Source organism: Quercus lobata, chromosome 6 (assembly GCF_001633185.2).
Source record: "Quercus lobata isolate SW786 chromosome 6, ValleyOak3.0 Primary Assembly, whole genome shotgun sequence".
Lineage (NCBI taxonomy): Eukaryota > Viridiplantae > Streptophyta > Magnoliopsida > Fagales > Fagaceae > Quercus > Quercus lobata.
In genome coordinates, this window is record NC_044909.1 from 49835987 (window position 1) to 49860884 (window position 24898).

Sequence of the window (24898 nt, forward strand, 5' to 3'; positions counted from 1 at the left end):
GGCCAAAGAAGGAGGCAAGATCGACTATGACAAGCTCATCAATAAGTTTGGCTATCAAAGGCTCGACCCTTCCCTTGTCGATGGCATCGAGCGTCTCACCTCCTGCCGCACCCACGTCTTCCTTTGCCGCGACGTCTTCTTTGCCCATCGATACCCCTACCACCGAATTTTAACTCAATCTAATATATGTATTGAGGGTAAATTTGGAATTTGAATATTTGACGATTGGATTTTTCCACTATTTACAGAGATTTCAATGATATATTGGATGCATTCGAGATGGTGGTGCAGCTATTGATCTTGCCGGCGGGGTGCGTGAGGGAGAGGTACTGGTTGAAGGTCGAGAAGTTTGGGTGCTAAGTTGATTTGTGGGTCTGGGTTGATTCAGTGGCTTTGGATGTGGAGGGTTTTTTTTTTTTTTTTTTTTTCCTTTACTGTTGTTTGTGGTTGCGGTGGATCTGGTTGGTGGCGGCGATGGTGGGTGGATGTGGTGGTTGTGGTATGGGTGGGTGGATGTGATGGCCGGTGGTGCTGGGTTGAGAAAGAGAGAGACATAGAGAGAGGAAGAATAAAAAATGATAAAGAAAGAATATTTAAATGAAGTGTTAAAAAAAAAAATAGAAGTTTTGATGTAAGAGATATTGTAAAGTGATGTGTTATATGTTATAAAGTTGGTTTTTGAGATGGTAATGGTGTGTTTGGATACCGCTTATTTTGCTGAAAACTGAAAATAATAAAAAAAAAAAAATTTATTGTTCACCAAAGGGTTACTGTAGATATGCCTATTTGCATTGTTCATGTCCCATAAACAGTGCAATAGGCGCTGGTTTAAAAAAAAAAAAGGCCTGAAATGCATTTTGCTGAAAAACGTGGACGCAATAATTGGTACCCAAATAGTACCTAAATGTTAAATTTTTTAGAATTTTTTATGGGAGTGCTCTAAAAATAGATTAAATAGCTTTTTGAGATGCTAAAAGCTAAATTTTTTAGCATCATTATTGTGAATACTCTAACTAAAAAAAAAATCCTAGCTAGCCTAGTATTAAAAAAAACATTATTTTGTTTTTTATTTTGTTGTTGTTGTTGTTGTTTTTTTTTTTTTTTTTTTTTGTTGGTTGGTAATAATTGCATCTTAATGTATTAAGAAATAATAATTTTGTGTATTTATAATTTGTTAATATTATATGAATGCTTATTTGGAGTTTTTTTTTTTTTGCTTATATTCCGGTGCTCTCTAACTTAAAATCTTGGGTCCGTCCCTTAAAACCTATTATAAACCCTTTTATACCCTTAATCCAGCAACCCATGTTAAGCAACCCATTCCACTGTTGCTCCGCCTCTTTTGATCTGCCATGCAAAGTTATTGATTTTTTTTTTTTCCTTGCATATGCTCCTTTGATTTATGATTGAGAAATCCTACAGTGGGATTTCTATTTGTTATGGGGTTTTTTGTTGTAGGTAGTTATAAAATTATTTGTTAGATATTTTGTAAGAAAAGATTATGATTTTCAGTACAAATCAAACGCTCGAAAATATCTTTCATAATAATTTTAAACCGCAATCAAACACCAAATATTTAAAGACAAAACAAACCCTACTTTGTCTCAAAAGTCAATCCTTTGTTTTTTCTTGTTTACCTCCAGCCAAATATCGAGGCATGGCTAGCTTTTTTTTTTTTTTCTTTTTTTCTTTTTTTTTTTTTTCAGTATTGACTTACAGCAAATTGCCAAATAACCATACAATTCTTTTTTGACCTTTTGGTAAACTATTAGCCCTCGGCCTTAGCGATTAGCCTGGTCCCAATTCCTTGCCCCATCTCAGCAGCCCACTAACTAAGAGGTCCAAAAGGGTACATTAACTGTTATAATTGTCCTTGTACATTGCAACGGATAGGGTCCAATATTCCACTGTAATGCCATGAACTGAAAGACCATGCTATGAGCTTTTTGCAACAGAAGCAACTTTATTTGACTTACTAGCCTACTAGGCAAGAACGTCGATCTAAACAGTATAATTACATAAATGTTGTAAAAAGGACATTCAAGTAGGAGAAATTATTAAATCTACTAAGAGGATTGAGTATTCATTCCAATACATGCTTGAAAGGATGCATATATTGATTGTGTAAGGACCAGATTTGACTCCCTAGCTCAAAGGGTGGATGGACGGATTTAGGTCCAAAAAACCCAATACAATGAATTTATAGAAAGTAGGTTGGAAAACTGGGTTTTAATAAATTAAATAATCACTAAAGTGGATTCAGATGACAAGAAAATAAAGATAGTCTGGTTTAATCTAAAGAAAAATTGTCCTCAGTACAGTCTGAGTAGATCAGTTCTTATATATTTTTCTCAAGTTTGATTACAAGTTCAGTTTATGATTGTTACAGTCTTTCTTTTTCTATTTCACGATACCCTTTCTCAAAGTATCTCTTCCATTTTATACTATTTTCACCTTTCATCTCCACCTTCCACGTGCAGATCAAATTATTAGTGTTGATCTTTGTCCCATCAGCCTTATACTAAAGTCTTCAGGTAGTAGCTATAAAACTGAAAGTTACTGTTCAAGTATTACTTCCTCATCAACGCGGTTAGAGAGTTAGCTGCAGAGCATTAAATGTGGTGGTAGCAGCTTTCCCTTGAGATATTTCATAACTTTCCTCTGTCCTGTTCCTTCTTGATACTTATCCTCTGCCATAGAATGATCCAAAACATTACTCTTGACGTCAGACCACATCTTCTAACCTCCGCCTTACTCAGCGGAGGAGGAATTCTTCCTCGGACCACCCTTCTGGATGATTTTAATCGGATTGTTTAACCATCCTTGGATTGTTTAATCGGATTGTTTAACCGTCTTTGTGAAAGTGTTTACCCGTCCTCGGATTGTTTAACGTCCTTGGATTGGGCCCATGGCTCAATATAAACATAGATATTGGCTCCTGGGCCTATCATCCCTACAGGTTGCATTATGTTTCAATCTCTTCTCAAACAGAGGTGGTATTATCTATTATGTACAACTATTTTATGTAGCATTCCTCTTATATGAGAATGAGTCCCATATTTATGGGCTATAATTTTATGTGAAACAGTTAGAAGGATGTTATATGCAATTATTACACTAAATAATAGATATCTCAAATGAGAGTGTTTTTTCTTGCCTCGGCTAAGATAAGACATGGTCAAAATTTTTTTTTTTTAAAAGTTGGTTTGTGGAGAATGGAGATCTAATTTTATCAATGAAAATATAAATTCAATAATACATTTAATTTTTAATAACATAGTTTTTATGTTTTGTTACTTGCTTGATCATATTATTATATCTACCGGTTTGTTGTAGTGCTAAAACTTGATTTGTGGTGTATTATGTTTGTTTATTTGTTTTTAGAAATATGTTTTATGGTTTACAAAAATGATTTGGATTCATTTTAGAGATATGAAAATAGGAGTCCAAAAAAAAAAAATCCCACCTAAAAGTGGGGCGATGGGGTTTAAGGGAGGGTTTTGTTGCCGCAAAAAACTAGGCGGGTTGTCCCGCTGTCATTTCATAGGTCGGTTGGTTTCTATGAAGATAGGGGCATAGAGCACTGTGTATGACATCATTAATTATACTATGCGCTATGGTTGGAGACATGAACTTCGTATCTCATCTCTCTCTGAGTGTGTATTGAATCTATTGACAACTGACTCACCGAAAGGTGGTGCCATTCCATCTAATCACATCCTACTCAATGCCCCTATAAATAATCATCTCAGATTTCGTTATCATCACCCTCTATGTTCTTTGTATTAGAAAGGAATTAATGGAGAGTGTTGATTTTGGGTTGGGTAAAGTTTATATTTTTCATTTTTCCAAAGTGAAACAATCATTTTTTAAGGTTTTGTAAGTTATCATCACTCTTTATTTACTTTTTTTTTTCTTTTTTTAATAAAAAACAAATACGAGGAAATACGAGGAAATGAAATGTAGTTTTAATACAAAAATATACTATAAACTCTACTGAAAAGTGATAATGACTTTTAGGATCCTTTTAGTTGGAGGGGTAGAAAAGTGAGAAGATAGAAAATTGTGGAATGATGGAAAAGTAGGAGGATAGAAAAGATTTTATTTTCTCTCATTTTTGTTTGATTGGAGTGGAAAAGTAGAGGGATGGAAAAAATGAGTTTGAATAAATTTACTCATATACCCTTATTAAAAAATGATGTCCAATTAAAAAAAAAAAAATGACAAATAACCATACAAAAAAGAGAAATCACCCAAAAAATTTTATAAAAATAAAAAACATGTTCCTAAAAAAATCACATCTAGTAAAAATAAAAATAAACTATCACACCCAAGCCCCAAAAAAAAAAAAAAAAGAGAGGCAATGTTAATGCCCAAGAAAAAAAAAAGTGACAATTGGCAACGTGATTGCCCAAAAAAGGAAAAAAGAAAAAAAGAAGTAAAAAAAGGGGCAACGTTATTGGCAGTGTTGTTGCCCAGAAAAAAGAAAAAAATGTAACTTAAATTGAAAGTATTTGTGTAAAGTGCATCTTTTAGCACTTTTCCCTTCTCATTTTTCTCCCAAATTGGGAGGATAAAAAAAGGTGGGTCTGGAGGGAAAATTTCCCCCTTATTTTTTGTCTCTCTTGTTTTCTTTCCTCAACCAAACAGTGAAAAATGTCATTTTCCACCCCATTTTCCTCTCCTTATTTTCCATCCTCTTTGTTTTCACCACAACCAAACATACCCTTAAAGGAAGATGGGATAAGTTTTACCTTGTAGTACACAATACACTCTCTTAATCAACGTGGGACAATTACTCGTTTCTTTTTTAAGAAACAAATACACACACAAACAAGAAAGAGAATGAGCTTCTAACACTAAAACACGGCCAAAATAGGTAACTAGCCATAATTTTCTAACTATGTAGTTAGTAATTCTGGTTCCCAAACTATATTTTTTACTAGCATTTCGAGTCTAGGAGACTTGATTTAGGGTCTATAAATCGAGTTTTTGGGACTTGATTTTTATGGGTTGTTCACGTCTGATGTGGCACTTTTTCCACATGGCATCTACATGGAAATCGAGTTTCTAAGACTCGATTTACATCTAAAAAGAAAACAAAGAAAACCAAACAGGAAAAGAAAACCACAACAACAGAAATATGTGTTCATCAGAGAAGAAAAAAAAAAAAAAAAAAAACAGAAACAGAAACAGGGGTGGGCCATGCGCGGCCTAGGTTGCGCTGCGACGTGGGTTGCGCGGCGGCCTGGGTCTGGCGCGGCCTGGTCTTGCACGGCCTGGGTCAGCTTGAGCTGTTTCTTCTTCTTCTTCTTCTCCATTTCTTCTTCTTCTTCTTCTTCTCTTTCTTTCTTTTTTTTTTTTCTTTCTTTCCGCGTTTTTTGCTTTTTTGCATTTTGGATCATTAATAATATTATTTTTGGGTTAGAAATCGAGTCTTAGAGACTTGATTTCCATGTACATGTCACATGGAAAAAGTGTCACATTAGATGTGAACAACTCATGAAAATCGAGTCCCAAAAACTCGATTTACAAACCCTGAATCGAGTCTCTTAGACTCGAGATGCTAGTAAAAAATATAGTTTAGGAACCAGAACTACTAACTACATAGTTAAAAAATTATGGCTAGTTACCTATTTTGGCCCTAAAACACACAATAAACACATTTACACTCAAAAGTCATGATAACTTTAATTTATCTTTGTAAATGGTGCTAGATTTGTAAGAGGAAAGTTACTATAATCACCCCCCCCCCCACTTAAGTAAAGTTTAAGTTGATTTTTCATTTATTTTAGTCTTTTCCTTACTTGCAATTTATCAAGATATTATATATTGATCCTTAAACCCTCATAAACAAATAATTATATAATCTTCTTTTGTGAGTACAATAATGTTGTATTCCATCATTTCACATAATAGTAAATTATATTATTTAAATTCATAGTGAAACTCATTATTCATATAAGACGAGGAAGTTTTTCAGTATCATTATACTCCCAAAGTATTGTACAATTTTTCCTTTTAGATAGGATTGTCAATAAGTTGGATTTGAAGATTTTTCTTACTCTATTCGGTCATAATGATATGAATTTGAGATACTTTTTTTTTTTTTAAATGACTTTAAGTTCAAATGTTTAAACCCTTCAACAATGATTTAAATAGTTATATTGTATTTTCAATATATTTGAATGAGAGTAATACAAAATTATTACAATGATATATTGAGTAGTTACTATGCTTAATTAAGTTTATATTATACTATAAAGTTGGTAGAAGCACTAGAAAATTTAACCTAATATAAATTCTTTCCCTAACCCTAAATATGAAATTTGATTATTGTAGTAGTTATTAATAGGTAATTATAATGATTGTTTTATATGAAACTGTAAATTTTACAATTTAAATAAAATATGATATGTCAAGATTTTAATAGAAGATTTAAATATAATACAGAATTTAAATTCAATTGAAATATATATATATATTAAAATAATAACCTGTAAAATTGTAAGATTTTCAAAGTTTATGTTGCACAATATCATGAGATTAATCAAAATTCAAACATTTGAGTTTTATATATATTATTACTTGCCAGTAAGTCAGTAACCCAATCAATACATGAGAAAGCTCAATGAAATACGATTATATATAGCTGTCTTATAATTATTATTTTCTAAATATGAAATTTGATAATTATGGTAATTAGATGTAAATACAATGTTTTATTTATATAAATAAAGGGATAAAGTGGGACCAGAGAGCCAGAGGATTGGGTGGGGTCATAGCTGAGTCAGTTGCCAATTTGCCATGATTTCATGAATAAGGGATCGGAGAGTTGGCATCATGAAGGGGAGCAAGCATGATGAGACAAAGAGCGGTTGTGCTTGGCAATGGGCCCACACAACCCCCCTCCACTCTTTGTCTCTCTATTTTTTTTTTGCTGAATCACCCTTTGTCTCTTGTTTGTGCAAATTAATATTCAAAAAATGTAAAAAAGGCTTTCCCTAAACTGTTTGAGCTTTTGCTTGGGGAGACAAATCCAATCAATGGCGCACACCAAACTTAACAGAGTGCTCTCTGCTTGGCCTTCACATGCAAACCAGTCTATCCTTGTACGCGTTTTTTCCAATAGCATGTTTTTGTATGTCTCTAGCTATGTGATTGTGCGTGTTGTGTGTGTATGTGTGGAAATTATGAATGGAGCTATAGATGGAGGGGCCTCCTCATCTCTTTAAATTAATATACACTTAAACAATTGAATTGTTATAAGTGGGAGGAAAATTTGAATCATGATTTTCTTTATGTAGGACATCAACTCGACAATGCTACTGAGGTATGACATTGTGGATACAAATTAAGATGCATTTTGATAGGATATAGGTTCTTCAAAAGGTATTGTCCAAGAACTCGCTGTTACTCGGTCTAAAGGTGGAATAGACGAGTAATACAATGAAAAGCCTGGCATAAAATATGGACAACCCAATCTTATTTGAAAAAGTAGGATCTTTGCAGCACGTGGGTGATATCCGCATATAATTGATGCACCACTTCTAAACATTGGCTCATAACTTGAAACATTCGCCTATAATTTTAGTAATGACATCTTCTACAACCCTTTTTTTTTTTTTTTTTTTTTTTTTGAGAGAGTTTCAACCTATGGCGTCCGTTCCTGATAATAGCTCTTTATCATCAGACCAAGATACCAATCAGTTTTTGGTGTAGGTGGGGATTGAATTACAGATCTCTTATACAACTATCAGAGACTTTACGAGTTGAGTTAACTACAACCCACAAAAAGAGAAAATGAAAAAAAAAAAAAAATTTCATTGGAAAATGGCTAAAGTTCTATGTAAACAGCAAGTATGACCCAATCCAAGGTATGAGAAAAACTCAATACCTCAAGACATTGTATTTTTTGGATTCAAATTGTTGACTCAAGTATAGATGAATTTTGGTTGGCACCATATTGGTATTTCTCCGAACTATGCGTGTGATTTACATTTTTATGCTGCTTTTCCAAAGCTCAGTCGGAATCAACTAAGTTTTTTACATTATCCTGTTTAAATTTTTAGTACTCCACTAAATGATGTTATTATTTTATTTTTGAAACAAAATTGTATAGTACAAAATATCAAAAAAGCACAGACAAATACACAATCATTATGGCTTTTTGCGTGCGATGTACAAATCAATTAATAAGTGACAATTTTTTTTTTCAAAAAAAAAATTATTACTTACATTTAAACATTTATTATTTCTTGACTTTTATCCTTGGAATATACGTTAAATATTTAAAACCTTTAGAGGTTCAAATAAATCAGGTTCATTAAAAGCCAAAAGTGGCATAACAACTTCAAATTAATTTCAGTACATTTGTCATCAAACTCATGGATTCATACTTTTCCACGCATCTTCCAAACCAATTCATCAGAGATTGTTAAAACCATCCACGCATCATGCACGTATCATTTAAATAAACCATATAAATTATTAAATGAATTATATAATTAAAAACACACGAAAATGATTTTATCAATCACCATATAATGAGTTTGTGAAATTTTCTTCCATACTAATCTAGGGTCAAAATAACTAAATAGGGCACTTGTTAACAATTAATTTAAAGAAAGTTTTGATATCACTTTTATAGGAAATGAAAAAAGTTATTAAAATATTAATTTTTTTTTTTTTTTCATAAAAATTTACTTTAACTAGATTCTTAATCACTGCCCTAAGGGCATTTGTTAGTATTTCCCTTATCAAGTCCCGTATAATTTTTTTTTTTTGGAACTCGATATTTATGAAATCAAGTTCTACACATAACCCAATACTCATAAAATCAAGTTACAAAAATATGGTATTTTTTTTTATAATTTATAGAGAGTACTATTTTGCTGAAAGTTTCAACTATATAGTAGTATTTGTTCATTTTAGCCCGCATCTAGGATAAACTTTTTTGCAGCCAGAAAATCTATGCCGAAAGGCCCGAAACGGTGTACCATATCCTCACAACTGTGCACCATTTGATTCGTTGGAATTTGTTAGATGTGGCGAGGGACATCATAATTTGGATGGCGGGAATTAGAGTGTATGAGAATTTTGTGGCAGACAATGTAGGATTCACGAAAATCACCTCTGACCCACTTGGACGGACAGAGAGGATAATATTTTAAATCTAATTAGGCACCAAATAGATAGGAATTACTGTTAATTAAATCCCACCTTTTCTCATTCGGAATGAATTCACTAATTTCCCTGAAAAGACGCTTAAAGCAAGTGTTTAAAAGGGGTTTTCCTTTTTTCTTTTTTCTTTTTTCTTTTTTTTTCCTCTCTTTTTTATTTTGGTTTCTCAATGATTGGACTTGACCTTGGCAATCTCAAAAGATTTGTCAACGTTTTTTTTTTATAAATAATTCTTATTTATGGAGAAAGAGTTTTTTTTTTCTTCTTCTTCCTTTTTGAGCCCGAGTACAGAAAATTTATTGAAAAAAAAAAAAAATTCAAACAAAAAAGGGTTAAAGGACTGTCCCATCTGCCTCCACATCCTTTACAAATTACAATTGACCAATGAAAACTTGACAACCATTTTTTAGTCTCTGACATTAAATACGTCTTCCACAGTTTCATGTCCAATTCAATTCAGCAATGATATCCAAAATTATTAACTTGTAGTTGTATGATATAATTGATAATTTTTTTTTAATAAAAAAAACTGTAATACTTATTAGAAAATTTTTTAAACAGATTTATAATATATTATATAATGAGAATACTGCTACAAAAGAGGTTAACTTTTATAGTAGTAATCTGAGGTTATAAGAACTGAAATTCTAACACACTCAACTAAAGCACATGACATATGAACTTGATTCCTTGTGAAATAGGCGAGGAATGTCACCAAGTTGTAGAGTTAACCTATATTTTCTTGAAGACAACATAAAATGATATATCAATAAATTATACATAGTGAAAATTGCAATCAAAATTTCTAAAATTGAGGTTAGTAGGCTTTTTTTTTTTAATGAAAAAAAAAATGCTTTTAAGTTTTATTACCTTGTCTTCTTATTTGGTCAATTTATGCTAAACATTTCTTTTTTTATTTATTTATTAGGTAAATATGATGCATACAAAAAAATAAGTTTTGAATATAGTTTTTTTCCAAACCGTTTAGAGGAACTTTCTCAAACTCATTACATAACAGTTGATAAAACTATCCATGTTTATTAATATAAATAAGTCACATGACTTTTTAAACAGCTATGTGACTAAAAGTACATGTAAATAGAGCTAATTTCCCCCCATTTTCTATGAGATTTTAAACTCATGATATAATTGTTGCATGTTGCTTTCACATAGATACAAAACACTTGTATCCATATTTGTATATCAAGATAGCTTACTGTGGCTTTTAAAAAATACAAGTTTTAAAGTACCTTAAAATAATATGATACATTTTACAGATACTCAAATTCATAAGATAAGAGTCAATAACCTTTGAGTCAAATGACATTTTCTGGTGTTTCAATAAGAACATCTAAAGTTCAAACTTTGAAGTACTCTTTTGTCAAATAGAAGTTATCAAAACTAACTTATATAGTAAAGAAAATTAAGGACACGATACATAATAATTCCCTCTATAATTCTTTTTTTAAGAACAGTTTCCTATATAACTTAGGATTTAGGAATGAATTTAAATTACCAACATGCCCCTTTGAAGTGATAGTCATTCTATAAGTACAAAATTTTTATAGGATGGGGTCTCCAGGAGGAATTTCACGTACATATATACTTAGATTAGACCAGTACTAGAGACTAAAGTAGAATTTCTATCTTGTATAAAAAAGAAAAAGAAAAAAAGGAATGAGTTTAAATATATTCGACCAGATTTATTAAAAAAAGCTTCAATTAAAACAATGGACTAATTAAATTGTTTTAATTCACCCATAAAGAGTTGTTGAAAACTAAAAGAAACAAAAATCAAGTACATTATAGATCAGACTTATTTGAGCACTAAAAGAGTCATCACATGAACATCATGTGGTCTTTAATTTATTAAGAACAGAAATAACATATAAAATTATCGAAATTTCATGAAACTGTATTCACCAGATATAAATTTTCTTAAGTTATTCGCAACTTTTTATGTGCAAAAATGTTACATGCTATTTGCATGAAAACTTTTTTGTGTCTAGATAGTTTATAAATACAACTAATATAAATTTTCTATAAATTTTTGTAAATAACAATTAACTGACTTGACTAATTGAAATTATTTAAAAATATATGTTTTTAATTATCATTTTTTTAAAATCAATTAAAATTACTTCAAAATCTAGAGGAAATTATATAATATTATCAAAATCCTATTAAAAAAAAAACTTTATCCCCATGTTTCATTCAAAAGTAGGTGGATAAAAGAAATTAGATGATTTTATATTTTAAAAAAAGAAAAAGAAAAGAAAACGACTGCTCACCAGAAAAAAAATGAAAGTTCAATAATGTTGCTCGGTTAACAGTGGTGACGATGTATGTTTCCGTGCAACAACTAATTCCACCGACTACAGAGGGTTGTAGTGTTACGTCGCCGCATTAGCAGACTGAAATGTTATTTTCTGTTGTTACAGCGACATCGTATATTCTTAGTGAAAAAACAAAACGTCGTCGTATATTCCATTTTATTTATTTTTCCCTGAGTGCAGTGTTCTTGGTTTTATTTTATTTTATTTTGAGAAAGTCTATCTCACTTTTTATTTTTTGGTTAACAACTACACCAATTATAATTGTAAATACCATCAAGTTATGACAAAAATTATAATAAATTGTATGGTCTTAGAAGAACTGTATTATTTTGATATGAATCTTTGGTTTTAATTATTTAAAGCTGATTTATTCTGTATGTGTCATATACTCACAGGGGAAGAAGAAGGTGGGCCATTAAAATCTACTCGAGAAATCCATTGATCAGGCTAATAGGCAAGATTAATTAGCTATTGATCAGTAGACTGTTGAGCTCAAAAGTAATGTACAACTGTAGCTGCTCAAGTGTAGCTATGGCCCAAGCAGGACCGCCAAATGGAGTAATGGACTTAAGAAAATAAATTAGTAAGTTAGATAGGTTAATCTTTTCAAATTAAATTTTCTCCCTTAATATAGCAAAAAATCTAAGAGCACACCAAATTTACATCCAATTTCACACTTAGGTTAATGTGTCAAGTTGTGATCTTAGCATTTTCTAGTTGTGATTGGTGCATAATAAAAATAACAATACTAATACCATAAATAACAATCACAGAGCTTTTGCCACAAGGCTCACAACTCATCATGTAATGAGTTGTGAATAGTTGAGGTGTGGACGCATAACTTTTTTTTTCACCATTCACAACTAGTCTGTGACAAAAGTTGTGTGATTGTTTGTGGTCCTAGTATTAAACCCATGTGAAAATAATGTTGCTTTTATTTTAAGTTTGACAATAAACCATATGGGATTTATTTATTTATTTATTTTTGAGAAACCATATGGGAATTAGGTGTGTAGAATTGTTGTAAGTATACCGCAATTACAATGCCCCAAAATTATAAAGGGAAAGATTCATTTGAAGTAATAAGTTGCCTAGTTAAACTCCTCTCAAAAAAGAAAGTTCCCTAATTAAACCAACAACGCGGTCGCATTAAATAACATGCCGCAGAACAGGCGTTATCTTCCCTCAAAGACATTTAGAATTTTTTTTTTAGAAACAATTAGATATACTCTCTCTCAAAAAAAAAAAAAAAAAAAAGAAAAAAGAAAAAAAGAAAAGAAGAAACAATTAGATTTTTTTTTTTTTTTTGGTAAAAAGACAATTAGATTTAACTATGTGAATATATATATATATATATATATATATAAATATAAATAAATAAAATAAACATTAGCACTATGTGGCTTTTTTTTTTTTTGAGGGAACACTATGTGGCTATTTGGTGAATATAATTTTTTGTATAATTATTTGTGTTCCATCAATTGAGGTATGTTATGTTTATGATTTTGTTTTCCATTTTAAACTTTAGTTATTTTATAAAGAAAGTAAAAAGAATACTGTAAGGACACGATTTGGTGACGAACCTAAACAGTATTGGGTTCGTACGTAAAAGGCCCAGACAATATGATTTGTAGAGCGTGGGTGTAAAGAGCTAGGTTAACTGTGGTATCTACCTCCAAGATTTTCTCTCAAGCCCATACAAGGTTTTCCTTCTTTTTCGTTGGTATAATCAGCGTTTTTTTCCTTAAGTCCCAGTGTTACTCTCTCTCTCCTCCTTCTTACTTCTTTCCCTTCAGTTTTATGTGTGTTCTTCTTTTTTCTCGATCCCCCTCTTCATGTTCTTCGTTTAGTTTATATACTCCCCTTCGCGATCCATCCTCGCCGAACACGTGTAGATTGTGTCCGGGGGATTTCTTTCTGTCCCATCTGGCACCTCCTGGAACTTCCTATGGGCAGCTGTAAGGCTGCTTCCCTACTGCTCAGGTATCACCTCCACATTAATGCGGCCAGAGAGTTGGTTGAGAGGTCATTAATGTGGAGGTAGCTATAGTTTCAGATATTTGTTTGCCTTATCTCTTTCATCTTTAGTCGGCTACTCTACCCTTTGAGATGACCTAATTCTGAGATCTGATCGCGGTGAGACCACGTCCTGATCGTCCTCGGACGCGATCGTCCTCGGACGCATACCGCCGAGGAGCATGACGTCCTCGGACGGGTATACGGCCTCGGATGGGCCACTGGCCCAACAATCCTCAACCAATTCTGAATCCTATGGGCCTATCAACCGAATGATCCCCACAAATACATAATAAGTTGTGATTGGTAAAATATAAAGTAGAACACAAAAAATAATACATAAGATTTGTATTCCTATTTGGCGTATACAAATCATCTATCATAGTTTTTTATTTTTTTTATTCCACTTTATTCTTTGCTAATTATAATTTGTCAATTTTTTTTAAAGACACATGGTTTACCATAATTGGTGGAGTATAAAGTGGAAAACAAAAATATGAAAAGAAGAATTTGTATTTACTATTTGGCTAATATAACCATACCATTAAATTTAATTGAGAATCTAAAGTATTGTAACTAATTATACCAAACTTTTATCCAATTACAAAACTAAACAATGTTCCTCATTAGATAATAGATATTGGTAATAAGCACTTTGTCGCCTTTTGTTAGGATTTTTGTCAAATTCAATGGAAAATTCCAATTTCTATTGAATAAGTTTTTCTTTAAAATATTATTATTTATTATTATTATTATTTTTAACTCTTCCACTAAATTTGACGAAAGTTCCAATAGCAAGTGAAAAGTGCTTAATTAATACCACTAATTGAAAGGGGAAATAGCTCGATATTTGCAATAAACTTTTTTAAATTTGGGTCTTAGGGTCTATTTGGATACTACTTATTACTGAAAACAGAAAATACTGTAACAAAATAATTTTTAAAAGTGTAAATAGTATCGTGGGACCCAGTTTAAAAGTTGTTTTTCTGGAGAAAAAAAAAGTATTTGTAGGTCTCGTGAATAGTGCATGAGACCCGGGCCCACCAAAAACTGTTGGACACTGGACGCGCAAAACTCTATCCAAACATACACTTAGAAAATTATTATTTGATTGATGTGATTCTATGTGAAATTTTGGTGGAGTTGGCCTTGAGTTAGATCCAGTTGTTCAACAAATTGAAACTAATAAGATGTCAATTTTAGAAATAAGTTAACTTCGATATGTTTTATTCTACATATTGAGATTTAATGCAATATTTAGAATATTGCACCAGGTGCAATTGTTTTTGAATGCTGTGATTATAAGTTAAAAAGTTCATTTTTATTCTAAGTCTTTGGAAACAATATCTTTTCCAAATCCTCGAGACCAATTGCATTGGACACAGGATCTTAATCGTTATTCCACATGCTGAACAACATGTTGTCCGATGCTCCTTCTCAAGTTGGACTTTGATTCACACAGTTCATTTTATGACCTCATGCCATGCATTTTAAATGTCGTATATATGATAGGTTGAGGTCCTCCAATGGGGTTATCATATATACACAGGGAAGCGGGAAACTTCGGCCCCTTCCTAATTGGTCTCACTTTTTTAAAGGTTAGAAAGTTAGATATACCTTGCAATCCAACCCATTTAAGATTCTACTACAAGTTAACAAATATGCTTTAGAATTTTGATTACATTTGACGTTGTCTTTGCTTTCACTTTCACTCCAATGCCGTGCTGCCTTGGACATCCTTCACCATATATCAGAATAATATTTCACTGTTTTTCCAAATAATAATTTAACCATCATTGTGCAATTAAATTGTTCAAAAGAACAATAATTGAGTTTGTATAGTATAACCCTAATTAGCAACAAAAAAAAAAAAGTTTGTATATATATATAGCTAATAATGCTCTAGCTAGAAGTATAGCACAAAGACTTTGAAGACTGAAGACTCACTTCCCTGAGCTCTCAGTCAGTCTGTTTTCATCATCATCATGGTTCCCGTAAACCACGTCCATCAGAGAATATAAAAGATAATTCAAGCTTTCATATTTTGGTTGCTGTTGGCCATGGGCCATCTTATATATATATAGACATATAGTTCATTTTTATAAAGAGTGGACCATTTGACAAAAAGGTGATGCAAAATTCTTTTCGTTTAAGTAACACAAAAAAGAAATTGAAAAAGTCTTACCCCTTAAAAGGGTACAATTTAAAATAGTGTATAAGCCAAAGGCATGTGAATTTGTCTAGCTAGGTTAATTAATTAGGGACCCCATATTAAATAAATGTTTTAGATGACACATTTACTAACTCAGGTCAAAGGTTGCATATATAGTTGAATTAGTTTATTAAAACTTCTTTTGAAAACATTTATTTATGTATAGAATGTAGAAATCAAGCATCATGTTGACATCAAGATATGTTTTCGAAAAAAGAGAGAGATGTGTGCTATAGAATATTGTTTATTCCATAATACGAAACTTTGTCTTCTTCTAGCATAGAGCAATTGAATATATGCTTCTTCTTTTTTCTTTCAGAGTGTGGATGGTTTCAAGTAAGGAAGGGATGGTGCCAGCCTTTTTTGATGGGGATGCCAAAAAGTTCAGTGTCTTTTTGAGTTTAGGCTCAAATTTGTAGGGCATTTTTATGTAGAAAGTGAGAAAGAGGTGCCTTTGCCACAGTTTACCTTACTGTTTCAGCCTGTGATATTTACCTTGTGGGCTGAGATGGGGATGAGTGTGAGTGAGTGAGTGAGAGAGAAGAGCCATCATTGCTATTGAGCAAAGGCTTATTCACTGACATGGGCCACCATGATGCTAAAAGAAGTGTCACCGGTCACAACACCCTCTCTCTTAAAAGGCCTAGACCCCCTGGCCCTTAAATCTCTCAAAATCCCATGCCTAATCATTTCAACGTTTTTGTTTTATATTATTATTATTTAAAATATTTATATTAAATAAAAAAAGATTTCATTTCCAAAAGAAATGTGAAATCTAGTACCCTTTTGTAAAAGTCTCCCAAAATCCTATGGGTTGCATGCCTCCTTTTGCCAAAAGATTCAAAACATTTTGAAAGCACACTCATCTCCCTCTCATCATTCTAAATTTAAACCAAAGGTGAAAGATGCATAATTGAAGTGAAAAAGATCATGATCTATCAATCAGTTGAAATGAAAAAAGATTACCAGCTTTCAGATATATATTGGCATATCATATGCAAGTGCTTGGAATGGATTTGCAACTTTTCCCTAGTTCTTGATATTTGAAAATATTGGAACATTATGTGGTTGTCATGTGCGATTTGCTTTTGTGCTTTGGCGGGAATGGAAATCATCTTTTTTGTCACAATAATGTTTGACAAAAAGGTTGAGATGAGCTTTTCCCCTCTACCCCTCTCTCTTGTTTTCCTTCTTTTTACAATGTGCTTATTTTGTAGGTTTATCTAAAAGGTGATTGGGTAATGATATATTGAGAAAAAAAGACAGTACTTAACTACTTATATAAACAAGAGTGATGACTATTTAAGATGCTAAAACTTGCCTAGTTGCCTTTGCTTAGTGCAGTATTTGCAATAATTTATGGCAATTGGCATATATTGTTGGTCCCATTTTATTAATTTTTTTAAGGATGGTCCGAATTTTAGTTTAAAGTTCAATCCTTAAGGAAATTTAGGATCATAACTTTTTGTATTACAATTCTATTGTGATAGATTGTGAGTGGTAGACAACAAGTGGTGAGTTCATGTAAAAATGAGAAGCAGCCACTCACAACCTATTACATCAGAGTTGTGGCACAAAAAGTTGTGGTTCTAGAATAATTCCAAGTCTTAGCAATAGAGAGTCCTTGTCTTTTATGTGATTATAGGTGATTAGAGGAAAAAATGGGGATGTGGACTTTAAAAGGGGGGGAGGGGGGGGGGGGGGAAGGGCGGTGGACGTGATCCTAAAACTTTTTTTGTAAGAAAAATATACAGTATCAGCATCACACATGTACATTAAGATCTATGAATTTTGATTTTTGATACTTTCTTTATAAATTATCATTTTGTTGTTGACTATGTTATTTATTTATTAATTCAAATAATTAGGAGAGGAGGATTTAAATTTTCAATGCCTCTGTTGGAAATACCAGAAGACACCTACCAATTGAGTTATAAAATTCTTAACTAGTTATTATAATGCAAAGTAACCGCTAAAAGATGCTGAAAATTTCCTTGTATTTATCTCCACTCTACCCCATAAATTCTTGAGGCTAAATCATACTTATGCCAGGAATTGAGATTGAATATTAATACAACAGTAAGATATTAAGCAAGTTAATTATTGTCCCATACCCATAGCAAGGCACGTCCACCTACAAAAATGTATATCTTTTTCTTTTTTTTGGCTTGAATTAAAGATTTTTATTGCCAACAAAATTGTATGTCAAATTAATATGGGAATGCTGCCTAGATAGTTGAAATTAATATTCTGTTTTTATTTTTATTTTTAAATATAATTGTAAATTTACACAATTTATTTATTTAAAAAATAGACTCATCCAAATATACATTGAAAGTGACTGAATTTGCTTCCATGAAATCCCTTCTACTGCTTTCTCAAATCATTGAAATAACAAGATTTTCACAAACTTATTTTTCCCTTGGGGTGTGAGTTGAGTCATGATCTTAGTTTTGGAGATAAAAAAGATACCTTGAAATATTTCCTGAATTATCACAAGGGAGATATTGGGTTTTTGTTTATTATAATTTGATATTTGGAAGGAAATGGAATTTGAATCTTGAACATCTCCGTTAAAATCACCAAAAAAGTTTTATTGAATTATAAGACTTGATATTGGAATATATATATATATATATATATATTAATATGAAGGGATATTTTTTTTGACATATATCATATAAGAATGAGATCTAGATTTTTTGACAGCCAAAATCTTGAAAAATTTATAGAAAAATTGCATTAATAAAACATTAAAAACATAAATGGCCGTGAAAAATATAGAAAAATTTCAAATGTGGACTACATAATATTCAATACTTTGGCATATACGGACTTTTACTTTACCTCTTTTTTTTTTTTCTTTTTTCTTTTTTTAAAAATTTTCTGGTAAATGACTCAAACTACAAAAACCTACTCCATACGATTGGAGAAATTATAGAGTCCTCTGGTGGACCACGTCACTTGTCCACCATTCCATTAAAAAATTTCCACTTGTTTAAAATTGCTGAGTCAGTAATTAATTTCTGTTAAAAGAAATTTTGTAACTAACAATTTTAAACAGGCGAAAGTTTTTTAATGGAATGGTGGACCACATCACTTGTCCACCATGTGGATCTTATAATTTCTCCCACGATTGAGTAGAATTAGAATAAATTCCAGCTTGAAAAGTGGCATGAATCAATGTCCATTTTACACAGCTCTTGTACACCAAGTTGCACCTGTTTTTGGCATATTCATTAATACTAATATGAAGAAAAAAAAATTAAGATTCCTTAATAACCACAAAATTATCAAAATAAAAACTTCTCCAGAAACATTTTCCACTAATAATGGATAATTTTTTTTCCTCCCCTGTAATCAGGAAACCATATTATAAATAAGTTGTAAAAAAAATTTGGCAAACCAAACATATTTTAAATGTGGCGCAAAGCATATAAATATGCATCTAGTTCACTTCAGACTTTTCCCAAGTGAGAATACAAAGAAAGAATACCGCGCATCCTCTATCCAACGAAGAGAAATAAAAACAAAAGAAAGAAATTCTAATCTTGTGGTTGTACTTTAAAGACCAACGGAAAAAGTTAGTTTTGTCTGAAATGTACAACCTTTGAAATACAGGTTTTGTTTTGTCCGAATTGTACAACCTTGAAAGATAGATATATTATATATATTGTGTGAAAGTAGGCAAAGCCAAGTGCTAAAATGTCGTCCAAAGATGGGAGTGGTTACTGTAAAACTATATTTTAATGGTGTTGTACAATGCATGGATCCGTGTGAAACTTTTAGGCATATGAGAGGGTGTTTGGTACATGTATTTGAAATTATATGTTTTATTGTTTGAAAATATATGTAAAAATATATATAGATAAAAAAATATATGAAAATATATGTAATATTATTTAAAAATTAAAAATATGTATTTAAACAAATCTACCAAACAGCCCCTAAGCCTACCAGGACATCACAAAATTAATTTTTTATGAAAAAGAAAAGAAAAAAGAAACACATCATGTATTTGATTTGAAACCTATAAAACAAGATTGCGGCGGCTAACGATTCCCTAAATCTCGCCACCAATCACTCCCATACATAATACGGATTATTAAGGGAATAAATAATTAAATAAAATTTAAATTAAATAAAGCATTATTAAGAAATTTGTGGAGATAGGGACTAAACGTAAAAAGCCGGCAAAAATCTAAGCCACTAGCTGATTTGCACTGAAGAGTTTTGAGTAGAATTTTCATTCTTCGTTTTCAGATATGATAGAAATTTCAGAAGAGAAGGTACGAGGAAGATACATCATACATACAGAGAGAGAGAGAGAGAGAGAGAGAGAGAGAGAGAGAGAGACTGTTTGATGGGTTTGTTTTGTATCCACTTTGATCCAAATTTCCTCCTTATAATAATAGTCAAACTCAGAAACCCATGTACAGCTAGCCATGAAAGGCCACGCAGTCTATAAGGCAAAAATAAACAGCATTTTACTATTGAAGTAAAGAGAATAATAAACACAGAAAACAGACCATGGTCTTTCGTTCGTATATGAATGTATGAAAATGACCAAAAAAAAAAGAAAAGAAAGAAAGAGAATCAAAAGAAGAGGCTATTATTTACATATAATTAAGAGGAAAATTAACAAGAAAAAAAAACCAAAAAAGGTGTTTTGATTTTGTTGGTGGTCATGGTTTATAAGATGGACAACACCAACATTTTCTTCCAAGCCATATATCTTTATACCGCTACCTCATTCTTTCTTTTTTTGGTGATATATATATATTTTGGTTATGCCTAATCTGATGAACAAATCCATGATTCCACCATACCTTCACTTCTTGTAGCTACATTCTCTGACCCTTTATCGCCATGATGAAAATCTGACGAAGAAGCAGAAGCAGCAGCCGAGTAATTCAACTTTCCATTATTAGTAACCCTCTCTGAATTACTATAACTTCCATTGAGTCCCGTGTCGTTGGTCCAGTTGGTTGGAGGAGGATTATTGTTGTTGCTGTTGTTGTTGTTGTCAGTCCGAGACAATGTTGTTCCATCCGAAGAAACTATGTTTGGAAGCCCACTCATGAGTTGTGTACTAACATGGTGGTGGCGGTGCTGCTGCTGTTGCTGTTGCTGATGATGATGTGGATGTTGTTGTTGTGTCAACCCAAATTCTTCTAAAACACTAGTGCCCATCTTAAGATGTGAGTGATCATTGGATGGAATTTCCATAGAGCCACCCTGAGGTTTAGAGCCAAGATTGTGTATGTTGGGTGAATTGGAAAGTGAGAATTTAGGTTGGGCTTGAAGGAGGGATTGGAAGTTGAGAATTGGGCTTTGCATGTTCATGTTGAGAAGATTATGGTGTTGGTAAGTTGAATTAGGAGCATTAGTAGTGGGATTAGAACCTAAAGCATCAATCATTGAAGTAGTAGAAGAAGTGGAAGAAACAAATGGGAGAGGCTGAACTTTTTGAGCAAAAGGTCTTAAAAGATAAGGAGGGGGTGAAGGGTCTAAACCTGTTGGCCCTGATGATCTCAAAGAAGAAGATGTTCCAAAGAGATCAAGGCGGCTTCTTGGGAACGGTGAGGAAGTGAAGGGTGGTGCGGGAATCCCAGTAAATTCCTGAACCATGGCTCGGAAATTTGTGGTGTCTGTGGTCAGAACAGTAGTGGGTGCACGCCTTGAGGCTCTGGACCTCTTTTTTGGGTTCCGAACCATGTTGTTGTTGCTGGGCTGTGCTTGATCGTTTGCTGAAGTGGAGGAAAGTGAAGCACGCGAAGCATTTTGTTGCTGATCAGCTTGGGGAGGGATCTGAATGTTGTGAAAAGTAGGGGCTCTGGTTTGTTGTCCACCTAATTGGTTGGTCAAGAATGGCTGGCTAGAAGCTGAGGATGAGGGAGTTATTAAGCCGCCAAGATCGGTGGGATTTGGGTCAGATCTTGGTGTTTTGGACCACACCATATCGAAATTCAGCAGGGAATTTGGGTTTGAGAGTGGGTTTTGAACTGACCGTGCTGTTGATGATGAAGGGTCGAAGTAGTTTGATAGAGGATCAAACATCGTGTGGGTTTGGTGGTGTGGCTGTTGATGTGGATGAGCTTGGTTAGACAATGAACCAACATGGCCAGGCGGGTTCAAGAAGGCCGAGAGCGATTCGGCGCGTGAATCATACTCTTCATCACCGCCACTTGAAGACTGCATACTGCCACTATTACCAGAATCCATGACAGAGAGAAAAAGACAACAACAAAGAGATAGAGCCAACAAAACCACAACACAAAGGGAAAGACGTAAGTTTGAGAGACAGAGATATGGAGAGAGCTAGAGCTGCAGAGAGATTTGCTTACTCACTTACTTATATACACAAACCCATTTAAGAGGAAGCTACAAAACAAAGCATGAGGTAATAATATCATAAAGACCCAGAGAGAGAGAGAGAGAGATATCAGATAAGAGAGAGATCTTTCTGGAAGAAGAGCTTTCAGAAAGTACCCATGTCTTAAAGGCTCTGATCTGGAAACTCAGACAGTGGCTTTGCGTGCTTTTGCTTTGTCTTTGAGCAACAGGGTTATGTGTAAAGAAGAGAGAATAATAAACAACCCACGGATCATGAAATTGATGGTTGAAGAAGAGCTACACAAATGAAAGCCCTTTGGTTTTGGTTTTGGTTTTTTACTATTATGGGGTTAAGGTGGATTAGGGTTTCAAAGGGCTTATAGTGCCAAAAAAAAAAAAAAAATAGAGAGAAAAGAAAGAGAGGAATGGTTCTCTATAGCCTTTTCTTCTCTAGCTAGAGGCTGCTTGTGTCTAAGGTTCCACTCAAAAAGATCAGGGTGGGGTAGCCATAGAAAGAGAGAGAAAGAGAGAGAGGTTTTGATAGGGGGAGGCTTACTGGTCAAAGTAAGTGAGAGTTGTGGTTTTGATTCGTAGTGTGAAATGAAGAAAAATATATGAGATTAAGGGAGCTGTTAGAATATATAATTAAAAAAAAATAATCTTATTATTTATTTATTTCTCAGTCTGTTTCTATTTAATATTACTATTTGTTTATTTATTTTTTGGAATAAGGAGGTGGGCAAGCAACCAAATTAGGGAAGATGGTTGTTGAAGGATATAAAGGAAAGAGAACCACCGTCACCACCATTACTTTTCAAAGTCCTGTACTAAATTAAAAAAAAAATTATTTTTTTTACTAAAATAAAATAAGCTATTAATAAATCTAAGAAATGGGTATTTAAAATAATGGCAAATCAATTTATAGTACTTATTTAATAGTTCCGTCTCTTCCTTTTAGGGTTAGGTTAAAGGATGGCCAAAGTAACTACCTCGTTTCATTATTTTCTTTTTCACACTGATTGGTTTATAAATTAAAATAATGTAATAAAAAAATTAGTACAATTTTTTTTGCTTCATAATTGACCAAGTCAGAAAACCATGGTATAATAATATTATTGTGAATAATATTATTGTGTATGAAATTCTCAATATCTTTATGTTATTATTGAGGAGCATCAGAGAATCTTTCACAGTCTCTCCCTGCTGAAAAATGTAGATGGAAAATCATCATATTTCTCCTGTTATGTTCTACTTTACATGACATTTATGCCACTACTTTTCTACACAATATTCTTCTTCTTCTTCTTTTTTATTTATTTATTTTTAAAAATTTTCTTATGTAATAATGAAAAAATATATATCTCCTTTTTTTGGAAGAAAGAAGAAGAAAGATCCAATCTATGGATAGATGGATGGATCAGTTCAACAACACCTGAGTTCGCTGCAACCATCAAAGCTGAAAAGAAATCTGATGTTATTTACTACTGTTTATTTTAACCTTTTAGAATATTTAATTGTTATATAATAATAAAACTTGGGTTATATTGATGTCTTTATCATTCTACGTGTTTATATTTATTCTTTTCTTTACCAATGGTCTGTATTTGCCCCTACAAAACCAAACCCTAGCTCTAACACATCCCAATCCCCACGTCTTCAAAGCCTACACGTAATGTAATACCAAGAATATTTTTATGTTTTTAACTATAAAAAATTTACAGTTCTAATAGTTTTTACCATGACACAAGTAGAGATTCATAATTTACATGTCTCAATTGACTCAAATCAATTACCTAATTTTGTCTAATCAAGGTTTCTTCAACCTATAAGCTGCTTTGGCTTTTACTTAAGTGGGCACTATCTCTGCCTACTACATAGACATTTTAATATCAAAATTTTGGGGATCAATGGGACCTATCATTTTCATTGAACCTGTTGTACCCACATGGATGCAACAGACAGATCCTATCATTGATCTGGACCGTTGGTTTGATGGGGTCTCCTTCTTTAATATATATATGACTCCCTTTGTGAAATAATTTCAGCTCACAAAATGCTCGGTTCTCTGAAAAGGTTATTATGTGTTGGGATTCGAAGAGGGGACCCTCATAATCTTACGGTGAGCTTCCATTATTTCATAAATCTCTGTGATATTGCTTTTATGCTGGGATAATACGGTTGAAGAATTTTAGAATAAAGATAATTCGATGCTTGTTTTGTTACACATATACATATTGACTCTTCATAATAAGGGATGAATATAGATGATAGATCATGGCTGTTCAGCAATTAAAGGAATATAGATCATGACTGCAGAGCCAGACATTCTAAAAACTTTAAGACACAGCATAAGGGTTTGTGTGAGTCTGGTTGGCAAAAATTCTGAGATTATGATGGAATAATTTTTAACATATAATTTAGATAAAAAAGAGAGGTTCTTTTGCAAGTGACAATTTGTTAGCTAGAGACATACCTAATATTTTCACAATTTGTTAAGGTGGCATTCTCGTTAGAGCAACATCACATTATGGAAACGTTTGGTTCGTCGTGATGTTACATTACACCATAATATTACGTTATTGTAATTTTACATTAATATAATCTTAATACAAGAATACACATTACATTGATTAGGAATGTTATGAAATTAAGATAATGTAATATATTTTGTAATTTTAAATTATGATAATGTTAGAAAAATAAAATAAACCAAAAACGCTCTTAATGTTATTGTGGGGCCCAAATGATTTATGGGTCAGGCCCATCTACCCGGAGAGAATCCAAAGGCCCAAGCCGAGGAGGGTTATGGCCCAAG

The 24898-nt window shown here is 32.5% G+C and overlaps 1 protein-coding gene across 1 annotated transcript; it reads right to left on the reverse strand.

The window, feature by feature from the left end:
• Positions 1-20133: 20133 nt before the first annotated feature.
• LOC115993748 (putative uncharacterized protein DDB_G0277255) lies at positions 20134-22635 on the reverse strand. Its single transcript, XM_031117723.1, has one exon. The coding sequence runs from the start codon at positions 21970-21972 to the stop codon at positions 20542-20544; it is 1431 nt and encodes a 476-aa protein (XP_030973583.1). The 5' UTR covers positions 21973-22635; the 3' UTR covers positions 20134-20541.
• Positions 22636-24898: the final 2263 nt, after the last annotated feature.

Bases quoted from the DNA above. Each gene is read 5' to 3' on its own strand.
- LOC115993748 (XM_031117723.1), bottom strand. From the start codon at position 21,972: ATGGATTCTGGTAATAGTGGCAGTATGCAGTCTTCAAGTGGCGGTGAT.